Source organism: Rutidosis leptorrhynchoides, chromosome 7 (assembly GCF_046630445.1).
Source record: "Rutidosis leptorrhynchoides isolate AG116_Rl617_1_P2 chromosome 7, CSIRO_AGI_Rlap_v1, whole genome shotgun sequence".
Classification (NCBI taxonomy): Eukaryota; Viridiplantae; Streptophyta; class Magnoliopsida; order Asterales; family Asteraceae; genus Rutidosis; species Rutidosis leptorrhynchoides.
The window spans coordinates 164,433,712-164,447,541 of record NC_092339.1 but is presented as its reverse complement, the minus strand read 5'-3'; the positions used below and the strand labels follow the sequence as shown (position 1 = coordinate 164,447,541).

The 13,830-nt window shown below is 31.7% G+C and overlaps 2 protein-coding genes across 2 annotated transcripts; both read right to left on the bottom strand.

The window, feature by feature from the left end:
* Positions 1–1,039: 1,039 nt before the first annotated feature.
* Positions 1,040–2,161, bottom strand: LOC139858537 (uncharacterized). Its single transcript, XM_071847374.1, has one exon. The coding sequence runs from the start codon at positions 2,102–2,104 to the stop codon at positions 1,052–1,054; it is 1,053 nt and encodes a 350-aa protein (XP_071703475.1). The 5' UTR covers positions 2,105–2,161; the 3' UTR covers positions 1,040–1,051.
* A 1,881-nt stretch (positions 2,162–4,042) lies between these two features.
* On the bottom strand, positions 4,043–4,927 carry LOC139859752 (uncharacterized). The gene has a single exon (XM_071848527.1). It carries the CDS (start codon positions 4,925–4,927, stop codon positions 4,043–4,045), a length of 885 nt encoding a protein of 294 aa, XP_071704628.1.
* Positions 4,928–13,830: the final 8,903 nt, after the last annotated feature.

The window sequence follows — 13,830 nt, the reverse complement described above, 5'->3', positions numbered from 1 at the left end:
AGATGTTTAATTGGTAAGAACTTAAAAGACCACCCAAAACGACAACAAATACGTTACATAAAACTCTGCACAATAAAACTGCAAGCAACTTGGGACCGGCAGAAATGTTGAGAAACCGCTTTCTGATCAACAATCTTAACAGAAGTGTCATGTCAACAACCACAACCGATACTACTAAACAACATCATCTGAAAATAAAATCAACTGCCCAAATGTATGTTTGCACTCTTTTTACTAATATACCAAACAAACAAAATTTCATTAATACATAGCTCGTCACATATCATTTATTTCATATCATAAAAATAAATGATATTTGAAGGTTGTACACTGAAAAATCAACACGAAGCATTCAAAAGCACCAAAACAATACATCTTCGAGTCCTCTTTATCCTAAACATCATTCTTTAACGATTCCACAACATTACAAACACTAATTCCGGACAACATACAAACGCTAATCAAACCACATTCTATTGAAACTAAAGTTAGTTCAAAGTACCAAGTCTCGCGCTCGGGGGCTTGGTTACCCGAGGTGTTACCTTCTATGGGGAACCAATGTGCTCATTCATAGGGGGGTTTCCTCGCTTATCCAAAAAAAGTGCTAAAACAACATATCTTCAAGTCCTCTTCATCCACAATAATAAAACTAATTTTGACAACATAAAAACGATTATTCAAATCATATTCTGTTGAAACTAAAGTTAGTACAAACTAAAATTAAAAAAAAAATAAAAATAAAAATAAAAATAAATAAGCTATGGGAAGCAAACATAACTAAAAAAAAAAAACAAAACTTGACACATTTTAGCCACTTCATGTATCAAAAAGAAAATCAATTCAAGAACATATTGCCATCTCTTCAAACCACATTATACTGTAAAACAAAACTAACAATCTCAAGATACAAATTCTAAAGCCATGGTGAAACATAATTAAAAACAGTATGCTAATCATCATAATTATAACAAGCAACATAAACGGGTCCAAAAAAGAATCAACCTTAACTTTTAACCCGTCCTATTTCTTATCACTTAACTTTTAACCCGTCCTATTTCTTATCACCAATATAACCTTCTTTTCGTCCTTCAAACCCGGGCCTCATAAGCTTCTTCTCTCTTTTCGCAATCTTTCTCATTTTCTTTTGATTCGCCCTTTCTTCAATATTCCCTCTTCTTTTCGCCTGTTTCTCCTCCCTCAACTTATCCTGCGTTTCAACCCGTTCTTTCCATTTTCCCGCACTTTTTTCCCGCCTCTTTTTCTCCTTATTTAAACTCCTCTTCAAAAGCTTTGGGTCATCATGTACCTTCACACCCATCGCCTTTTCAGTCGCCGTTTTCCACGAATACTTTGTCGCCACCTCAGCGTTTTCCTTCTTCGCTTCCTTCAACTTTTGCGCTTTCTCCAATTCTTTCACCTTCGAACCCTTTTTCACTTTCTTTTTACTCCCTTCTTCGTCTCCCAATTTCACTTTCCCAAATTCAAAATCCGCCTCGACCTTTTCCTTACCTTTTTCACTACCACTAGTAACATTTTTACCATCTTTACCACCGTAACGTTTATCACGATCTTCCCGTTTCCGTTTCTTATCGGTAAAATCACCACTTTTTCTTCTCTCGTTCATCAACATCGTTCGTTTCCCTTGACCTCGATTCGCACGAAGCATTTCAAGCTTTTGATGTAACCTCTTTTGTAACTCCTCATAACTAACTGACTCTTTACTACTTTCACCATCAAATTCTGGCATCGGTTTCACCTTAGTCTCAATCTCCTCTTCATCATCATCATCTTCATCATCAGAATCTTTATCAGTCTCTTCAATCTTACTAATGTTTTTCTTCAACAGATCTAAAGTTGTGGTTTGTGATTTCTCAGGGTCAAGGCGATCACGGCGTGATTTCTTGATATTTTCGCGTGTCTGTTGTTTAAGAGACGCGCGTTTGACTTTACTAAGGCCCTGGACCCACGGTTTAGAATCTTCATCGACAGGAAGATAGAACTTTGCAGGGATTAATTCAATTAGTTTGTCGAAAAACTGTGTGTGGTCGTGAATAAATGCTTTGAGATCAACAGAAACCGATCCTTTTTGCTGCTTCTTCGTCATTAAAAACAGTGAATTTATATATCAGATGAAACCTGAATATCTATCACCTGCAGTAAGAAATTTAACATCAAAGGAAGGAGAGATTAGAAATAATAATCGAGTAACAGATAGTAACACATAAACCCTAAAATTCATTAGAAGAAAAGGAACCCTAACCTGAAAGGAAAAAGAAGCAGCAGCAGCGAGGATTCGTTAGGAAAAGAGAATAGAACTAGGGTTTAAAGAAGCGGCGGTGATTTTAAGAGTTATAAGTCATTGTTGCAAAAGTCCAACGCGTCGTTTTTTAGGCATGACCGACGCGTTATTGCTAAAAAGTCGGTCAATGGTAAAAAGTCGGTTAAAGTCGGAAAAAGTCGGTCTAATTTGGAAAAAGTCGGTCAAAGTCAGTCAGAGTCGGTCAAAGTCGGTCAATTTTTTTTATTTTTTTTTTAATATTGTTAATAATTGTTAATTGTTCATGTTTATTGTAAATATAGTTTATATTTAAAGATATGATCTATATAATATTATTATATATAAATATATCTATATAATATTATTATATATAAATATATATTTAATAAAACTATTTTAAAAAGTCAACGTTAGTCAACGCCCCGTTGCGTTGCCGTTGCGTCCGACGCGTCGTTTTTTAGGCATGGCCGATGAATCCCCGACTCGCGTCTTTTACAACCTCGGTTATAAACACCAATATTTTTAAAATTCTTTTATAAAAATGTTTAATGTTTAATGCTCGTCCAAAAATATTTGTCCCAATGTAACCTTTAAAATCTTTTTTTTTTCAATTTTCTGTTATAAATAAATATTTATACTTATTCATATTATTGAATGCACATTTGACATAATTTATTCAAATAAATTTTATCAAATATTATATAAAATAATTAAATATATTTAAAATTAAAGTTTTGAAAAAATATTTTAAAAATTAAATGATATAAACCCCCTTTTGATTCATTCATTTCTCCAAGCACGGAGTCACAAAAACAATCTTTTTTTTTTTTAATTATTTTATCTTTTCGTTATGGTAATGCAATGCAAGAGCTACCATACTTGACTGAGTCCTCCACTGTACCTGGATTCTATAAAGCTTAAAAGGCTTATCCATGAATCCGAACTTGAAGAGATGACGGACTACCAACGTATAATGGATATGGGCTTACTACCCACACCCAAGTAGCCTATTCAGTCTCAAATTGAGTAATAATTATATAAGTTGACGTGAATGGTATTTTAAATGAACAAGGTCCTAGGGAAGTTTGTTAGTGCATAAATGTAAGACCCTCGTTCATTTGGACTATATATGAGAATCAAAAGTTATACTGTTAGAATCCATCCGTAGGGATAGAGTTATGTAGCACGGATATGTTGTATCCGTACAGATGAAGATCACATCCGTACGGATAGAACTGCAGAGTCCATAAATAGGTGATTTTGGGTTCATTGTCATGTTACGAACCCCTACACATCTCCAGTCGTTCATAATCAAGCCTTAATCGATTCCAATCATTCCAAGTCAGTTTCTAAAGGTAACCGATCAATTTAATCTAGTGTTTTCGATAAGAACACTATTATATCGAGGATTCCGCACTCGATATAGCATTATACGATTGTTCAAATCCGTTTAAACGATTCTACACTATATATAGAACTCATATACTCTGTATACATCATTCTTAGCTATTAATCAAGTCTAGCTATGTGTGCTTCCTTGAAAATGGATATAAAACATGTTATTTTACTTTCAAGTAACAAATTATGAGGGAAGAGATGAAATCTCTTATGAAGTAACCTTATCTATGTTTTTTGTATTGTTTTTTCTATACATAAACATACTTTAGTCCCCATTTTGCTTATAAGATTCTGTCATATGCTTTGTGCTATAGAACTCTTATTATAACCCATTGTTGTACAATATGTATGCGTACATATATTTGCTTATTCAATTTTCCATGCATAAAGAAAAAGGCTGCATTGTACAGATTTTGAATGATACTTGTTTCCACCACCATTATCTTTCTCTTCTGTTCCTTCTTGTCTATCGTCTTTATCACTTTGTGCGATAGGTTGATCAGGTTTGAAAATAAACACACCGTGGCTCGAACCAGGGTTCATGAAAAGCCATGCGTGCACGTCCCAATACACCTGAATGGGTTGCTTGTTAACCATAACAATTTCGTTCCCACGAAACTTCCATTGCAAGTTTCTTATATGAATCAACACAATCCCATCAATACTAATCCACATTTCAGGGTCTTTTGGCCCCACCGTTGAACTTTCGACCACAATTTCATAATCGTCTCTGTTTTTATCGAATTTTGCTCTTGTTGTAAAGCTTTTCTTTCCAAAAACATGCTCTTTCTTGGAAAACAAAAGGGCGTCAGCACCGGGTCGTGTTTTTGACCTTTTGTATACTTTCTTTTTCAAGTCACCAATTAACAACACAACTTCATCATCACAAATTAAAGCGACATAGAATTCGGAACATGGTTCGGGTGATCCTGAAAATTTTGCTGAACGAAGATCCCAATATACGTCTATTTGAAACCCATCGACTTCAAAAGTTTTGTAACTCTTTTTGCCCCAAAAATGCCACGGTTTGAGATCAATTTTGCAGTTTTGGCGATGATTTGATTCGACGCTGTCTACAAAAATGTTCAATGAGTGGTTCATGATGTTTTTGGTCCAAAGGGCTGTTACGGTACGCCAATGTCCACCAATGTGGGCTTGATACATGCATGCAACCGTACATTGTGCGATCTTTGTGGATGTAGGATCATCTAGTGAGATCGATTGATCCCTTGAGGTGACATGAGAATCCATACTTGATCATGAGTTGATTATCTCATGATTCCTAATCAAATCATGTTGAAAAAACACATGTGATATGAAATCTTCAGTATATTCGAACGTTATTCTTGTGTTTGATCAAGAAATCTCTGCGTTCTTCCTTGGATAATTTGGTTTCGAATACACGTTAAGATAATAGGATTGTAGTTTTAAACGCATCAAAATGGGATTTTAGATGTTGAAGATGTATATATCTGAATCCTATCTATTTTGCAACAAGATGAGGAAAATGTTTTAAGGATGAGATTGAAGTGCAATAAACAAGGGAGACGTGAAAAATTAACATTAATCTCCCTTTATATGAGTGTTTAGAGGATAAAATACATCAATTATATGCTTTAGATTTTATATAATCTTATGTTTCAGAATAAATGGACAACAATAAAGACATAATTTATCAATGGACCAAGAAATTTTGGAGTTTAAAAATTACAAGAAAATGAATTTTTTCATTGAATACTAATGGAATTAACAAGGTCCGGATCGGCCCGCGCAATGCGGCGGGGTATTTCGGGTATGCTCATTTTAACGTGCAAGACATATCGTTGGTTACTTATTTTCATTAAACAACACGTCAGCAAGACATAAACGTTCAGCAGCTACATTGAAATTGTTCATATACACCTGTTAAATCAGCAACATATATGTAAGTACAGATAACAAATGGAAAAATACAGGATCGTATAAAGAGACGAGACGAAAATACAAAAGCCATCGTGTATGACACGGGCCACACGGCTAAACAGCTCTGTACGTTAGTGGTAACCAAACAGCTATCCTAGAATAAGTTAAGTAAAAACTTATCATTCTTTTAAGAAAAACATAAATATCAACTATACCCTTTAATACTATCAAACCACAACATATATGTATCCTACCATGCTAACATTGCAATACTATACAATATGCATTACATGTGAATCTGTAAAAACATGAAAAACAAAAATCTCAATATTAGGTAAGAAACAAAGACATTCACCATCTTCACCAGCCCGACATCGGGATTTGAATCACCAGATTTCAAGTAACTAGCATCACATTCACATCAACTATTACCAGAGCAAGTATGCATCAGTTTTCAAGAGAGCCACCATATTCATCTGTGATGTCGTTTATTCCATCTTTCATGAATTGGGTCGATTCGCACACGCGCACGCACGCGCACACACACATATATAGTGTTTTAATCAAGAGGGAAACATTTTTTGAGGGGAAGTAATTTTTTTTTTTTATTTTTTTTTTCAAACATTAAGATCACATGAACATATGAACATTTAAAAAGACACTTTTTAATAAACGTTATTATTTTGACGGGAAAACGCTTGAAGAAATAAATGATAACATGCATCATATGTAATGTTTTAATTAAGGTTTTTTTAGGGGTTAAAAATTAAGGTTTATAATTTAGGGTTTAGAAATTAGGGTTTAGGGTTTAGAAATTAGGAATTTAGGGTTTAGAAATTAGGGTTTAGAATGAATTTTTAACACAAATGGTTTAGAGTTTGGGGTGTATGGTTTTGGGTTTAGGGACTAAACCCTAATACCTAAACTTTAAATCGGGCTAAATTTTGAAAAAAAAAAAAAACTTCACATAAGATGAAAAAACTTCACTATAAATCGGGCTATATATATATATATATATATATATATATATATATATATATATATATATATATATATATATATATATATATATATATATATATATATATATAAGATGAAAAAACTTACCCCAAAAAAAAAAACTTCATATAAGATGAAAAAAAACTTCACATAAGATGAAAAAAAACTTACCCCCAAAAAAAACTTCACTTACCCCCAAAAAAAACTTCAATTAAAACAGTACTCGTGATGCATGTTATAAGTTATTTGTTCGAGCGTTTCCCGCCAAAATAATAACATACAACAATGTCTTTTTTAATGTTCATATTTTCATGTAATTTTTATGTTTGAAAAAAAAAATTCAAAAAAAAAAAAACGAAAAAAAATTATTTCTCCCCACTTACCCCCAAAAAAGTGCTATATATATATATATATATATATATATATATATATATATATATATATATATATATATATATATATATATATATATATATATATATATATATATATATATATATGGGGGCAGGATCAATGAGGAAGTAAACAATCGGGGGGAAGCAAATTTTATTTTGTTTTTTTTTCGTTTTTTTTTGAAAAATTTTTCCCGGCATCAAGAACACACGAAAATATGAATGTTTAGAAGAGACACTTCGTGATGAATGTTATAATTAAGGCGGGAAAACGATCGACAAAAATAACATTCAAGATAATATTGTTCGTGAAGAATGTGAACGTTTTTTTTCCATGTTTTGTGAAGTAAAATTTAGCCCGATTTAGAGTTTAGGTTTTAGGGTTTGGTGTTTTGGGTTTCATAACCCCAAAACACCAAATCCTAAACCCTAAACCCTAAACTCTAAACCGTTCGTGTTAAAAACTCAATCTAAACCCTAAATCTGTGACGACCCAAAAATTTTTGATCAAATTTAAGCTTAATCTTTATGTGATTTCAACAAGATAAGCAAAGTCTATTAAATCGAGTCTCAAAATTTTGAACTGTTTCATATATGCATTTGACTTTTGACCATTCTCGACGATTCACGAACAATTAATTGTAAATAGTTATGTGTTTATATGTACATATATATATAAATGGAAATTGGAAAAATAGTTTGAAACATTATATGTTGTTGTATTTAAAATTAATTGTGTAAAATAAAATATAAAAAAATAAGATATTATAATAGTTATTATTTAAAGCATAACTATATATAAATTAAGTATATTAAAAATAAATATTAAATGATTGTAATACTCGATGAATGTTTCGATTATTATTTAAAGAAGTTTAATTCGAAATTAGATGATTTTAAAATAAACGGTGATTCGAAAATGAGTTTTATAAATTATAGGCTTATTAAAAATGTATTTAGGAACTATTTGTTAAATTTTAACAATTAGTATTTTTACTTGGGGTTGGGAGCTAATAGTTAATTTAATTTCTATTTAATAATTTTAGACAGTTAATGAACGATTTTTCTTTACAATCATGACTAAGATAAATAAATATATTTACTGTAAAATTTTGGGATTTTTCTGAATAATTTTATCCGCCACTAATTATCAACGGAGCACGATATAATATTCATATTTAAACTGTTATGTGATGGCTTTACTATATAAATTAAATAATTCAATCAGCACACGCTTTTAGTTACTTTAATAATTCTTAGATAAGTATATTATAATATATTATTATTATTAGTCACAGACATATATCAATAGATGATAGATATGATGAAGCATAACAACTCCACTTGCAAATTGTCCCTGTTGCAGTTCTGACTCAAAAACTAAATCACCAACACAAACTACATCATTAAAACAACACCACCTTTCGAGTTTAACTAACTCAAGAACAAACCCATGTACTTTACTAGTTTTTCGGCCACCATCATGTTTTATTCGGCCAAAACAAACACCATCTTGTTCGCCTTCTACAATCACCATGCCCGCAACCATCAACCATTACAACCTAACACCCATTTTCATGTTCGATCCTTATGTTCTTCTGTTGCTATCGAACCACTCCACCATCGACCTCTACACCACCCTTAAACAACCACCATCATCCTCAACCCATCATCACCCATTACTGCCGCCACTTTCATCAACCATAACCATCACCACTTTCATTAGATCCACCACTGTAACAAAACACCATCATTCCTAATCACGTTACTATTTTGGTTATAACAGTCATCACCATCGTAAATTTTTGTTAGATGATTATCGTTTCTCTCTTGCCTTTTATTCAAACACCACAACACCTCCCTCTCTCTTCGAGAATCACACGAATCACCACCATTAAAGAACAAATTCAAAACCAAAACCCATTTCAAGTTTTCCACTTCGGCTTATATATTTGTTTTTGTTTTTTTTTCGATCACCACTTGCTAGCTACTATTAACAGCCGATCACCATCACCAAACTTCTAATTAATCTACGTTGGACTGCTGTTTCTGCATAGGTCTAACACAAGAAAACCGAACCACTATTGTGGTGCACTACTGTCGCAAACCACCATAAACGCACCCAAAAATTGTTTACACCAGTTACTGTTGCTGTACAACATGTTTTCTACTGCAGTACCGTTTCTATTTTTGCACGATTAGGATAGGTTCTGTTTAAACGATAACGACGATGTTGGTGTTATGATTTTGTGACTTTATGATTTTATGATAATGATTCGTTAATGATTAAAATGATAATGATCATTTGACGATGATGGTGAAGATGATATATGATGAATAGTTCAGGGTTTGGTTTAGGAAGAAGAAGAAGATAACAGGAAGAGTTATATAAATTTAAAGTAGTAGTTATAATAGAAAAACTTGTTAGATCAATTGGTTAGGGTGTTGTGTTTAAACAAAAGGTTCCGGGTTCGATTTCAACAAGCTGCGATTTTTTTTTTATTTATCAATTGAAGAGAGTTGGGCCAAGTTATTGTTGGGCCAAGTATTAATGATGAGGCATATGAATGGGTTATATATTTAGGGGTTGTAATATATATCAGAAAAACAAACACAGATCAGACGGTTAGGCGTGTGGGGTGAAACGAGTGGTCGCGGGTTCGAGTCCCGCTTCAGGCAGTTTATTTCCTTCTTTTTAAGAAAAACTTCTAAGGTATTAACTACTACTACTACTATTATTATTATTATTATTATTATTATTATTATTATTATTATTATTATTATTATTATTATTATTATTATTATTATTATTATTATTATTATTATTATTATTATTATTATTATTATTATTATTATTATCATTTATTATTATCATCATGATTATAATTATAATTATAATTATGATTATTATTATCATTGTTATTACTAATATTATTATTATCATTAACATTAATAGTATTACTATTTAGGAGCACTATTATTAATATTATCATTAGTAATGAAAATATTATTATTAAGTACTAGTATTACTATTAGTAGTAATGTTATAAATATAGTTAGTAACATAAATATTAGTATTATTATTAATAGTAAAATCATTATTTTTATAGCTATTATTATTAGTATTTATTATTATTAAAAGTATCATTTTTTTATATAAAAGTTATCATTATAAGTATTATTATTATTATAAGTAAAGATATACTTATTACATATACTATATTGCACTACATAAATTTTCATAAAATATTACTATCTACAATTTTATATAAAAATTTACATATAGTATAAATATATATTTTCACATAATCATAGATAAATATTAATTTTGATACATTATAATATTTTAAACATATATAAAAATTTATAATAAATGATATATATATATATATATATATATATATATATATATATATATATATATATATATATATATATATATATATATATATATATATATATTCTAATTAAAATACTTTAATAAGAATTGGATATATATAAATATTAGGTATAATAATAACAATTGTTTACTATTATTATATGTGTTAATATTATTTGTTATATAATAATTGATTTAGGTTCGTGAAACCGAGTCCAACCCTACGTCGTTCAATGCCGTCATATGTATTTTTACTATAAAATAGAGTATTGTGAGTTTCATTTGCTTCCTTTTTAAATGCTTTTGCAATATATATATTTGAGCCTGAGAATACATGCGCTGCTTTTATAACTGTTTTACGAAATAGACACAAGTAATTGAAACTACATTCTATGGTTGAATTATCGAAATCGAATATGCCCCTTTTTAGTCTGGTAATCTAAGAATTAGGGAACAGACACCCTAATTGACGTGAATCCTAAAGATAGATCTATTGGGTCCAACGAGCCCCATCCAAAGTACCGGATGCTTTAGTACTTCGAATTTATCATGTCCGAAGGGAGTCCCGGAATGATGGGGATATTCTATATGCATCTTGTTAAGGTCGATTACCAGGCGTTCAATCCATATGAATGATTTTTATCTCTATGTATGGGATGTATATTTATAAGAAATGGAAATGAAAATCTTGTGGTCTATTAAAATTATGGAAATGATGAATTATGATAAACTAATGAACTCACCAACCTTTTTGTTGACACTTTTAAGCATGTTTATTCTCATGTATGAAAGAAATCTTCCGCTGTGCATTTGCTCATTTTAGAGATATTACTTGGAGTCATTCATGACATATTTCAAAAGACGTTGCATTCGAGTCGTTGAGTTCATCAAGATTATTATTAAGTCAATTATAGTTGGATATATTATGAAATGGTATGCATGCCGTCAACTTTCGATGTAAAGAAAGTTTGTCTTTTAAAAAACGAATGCAATGTTTGTAAAATGTATCATATAGAGGTCAAGTACCTCGCGATGTAACCAAATGTAATGTATTCGTCCAGATGGATTAGGACGGGTCGCTTCATATGGTATCAGAGCGGTGGTCTTAGTGAACCAGGTCTGCATTAGTGTGTCTAACTGATAGTCGTTAGGATGCATTAGTGAGTCTGGACTTCGACCGTGTCTGCATGTCAAAAGTTTTGCTTATCATTTCTTGTTAAAAATTACCTGCTTATCATTCTTAGTCTAGACACATCTTACTGCATTGATTGCATGAATAGTGTATAGACAAAATTCATATCTTAGCGTATCTATTACTGTAGACTTGCCTGACATATTCCTTAAATTCCTCCGTAGTCTACGAAATCTTTTGTATTATATATATATATATATAGATATTCTATGTAATTAGAATATCATCTGATATCCAAAAATCATTTCATATCGAAAACCCTTTATCTAACCGTACAAGATGGAACTCACAACTAGTTCAAATTCCTCGGCTTCCGACAGCTATTCCGATATGGATTTCCACTCGAGCTCCGAAAGCAGTGTAACTGGAATGGATCAACAAATCAGTCATCACCAATTCTGGATGAATTGGGGATGGGTTCGTAGTCGACTTAATCAATGGAGACGCGAAGAAGGCAATCCCTTCCACCAACCGAATTTACCTCTTGGCGATGAACCTGAAGCACTTACCGGTGAACCAGCCCGAAACACCATTTTCACCCTCATTTCCCGAATATCTCACCACAATTATATTCTATCTAAAATTCTAAACCTTATTCATCCACTCGTTCCGACCGACAATCATCCCGGAATAATGGAAGAAGTCAACGAGCTTCGCGCTCGAGTAGTGGCTTTGGGAAATATGGAGCAAAACTTACCAGCTTCAGTAGCAACATCGGCACCAGCAGTACCACCAGTATCAATAACTGTACCACCAACAACACAAGCCTCAACATCACACGCCTCAATATCACCATCTGTACTTCGAGTATGATCTTCATTCTACGTATCGTTCTACCTCATTTATATTCGTTCGACATGGCGATTAGGTAATCTCTAATATTTTATAGATTATGTACTCTAGTTCTAACTGTAAATCATACGAGTTTAACATCATATTAACTCATTAAATCCATGATTACATCTGAAGAAAATATATATGTATATATATTTTCATAAAGATTGTAACTGAAAATTCTTTCGTACAAACTGTTAATGATGAAAATATTTTAACGGGTAGGTAATACCCGAGGAATATTTAGATTTCACATTAATAAGTTACACTGTACATTCTTCGAATCTGATTCAACAGTCATTTACTATCCTACTTACATCCACAGATATACAAACCCGTTCACCACAGAATAACCATTTTCATTCAATTTTATATTTGGATTTTGACTTATCAGAATCCAACAAGTGGCATAATGAAGAAAACATTAGACAAAAATAAAATTTGTTAGAAACAAACAAATTAACTGTGAGAAATTTTGTTAAGAATCCACGCTAACTGTTCCTAGCTACCTGTTCCTAGCTAACTGATTACATTTTATTTATCGCAATTTAATTATCGCAATTTATATTCTCGCAATTTTATTTATCGTCATTTAATTTCTGTTATTTTTTTACGCACTTTAAATATCGGGACACGTATACAAGGTTTTGACATATCATATCGACGCATCTATATATATTATTTGAAATAACCATAGACACTCTATATGCAGTAATGCTCGAGTTAGCTATACAGGGTTGAGGTTGATTCTACAATAATATATATACTTTGAGTTGTGATCGAGTCTGAGGCATGTATACAATGGGTCACGATACGTATTAATTAATTCGAATATTATATATGAATTATTGAATTACTAACTGACCAACATTGGACAATTAAAAATGAATTAAAATATTGATTATAACGTATGAAACTAAACAATTCTTCAAGTTTGCCACTTGACTTCATCTTAAACCTCATTTGTATCTTGACGATTACAATCTGTGTTCAAACCTTTCATAATCTTGAACACACCTCAATCGAGAGGATGAACCAACCACACTTCATATATGGAAGAAAAGATTGATGCATATAGTTATGCACCTGAAAACACTCAGAACCTGAGTAAACGTTTAACACGTATCTGTGCTAGCTCCTTTGGCATTGTTGTTACCGAAAATAACATTGCAATTCCTTTTCAAATTAGCCAATTTCATCACAGCTTCAGCAAACCAACTTCAATTTTTCATTTGAATAAGCCTTATTATAACAACTACCCATTCATCATCGTTACCGGAGAATCGTTTATATTCCACCACATTAGCTGTAAACTTACCAACAACCGTATTGATCATGGACTTTCCGAAAAATCATTATATTTATCGAAACCCCATCATGTATTCATCTACATCCTGTAACAATAATTGCCATACCAACTACCCGGAATCATCAATCATCAATCTCGAATCTCGCA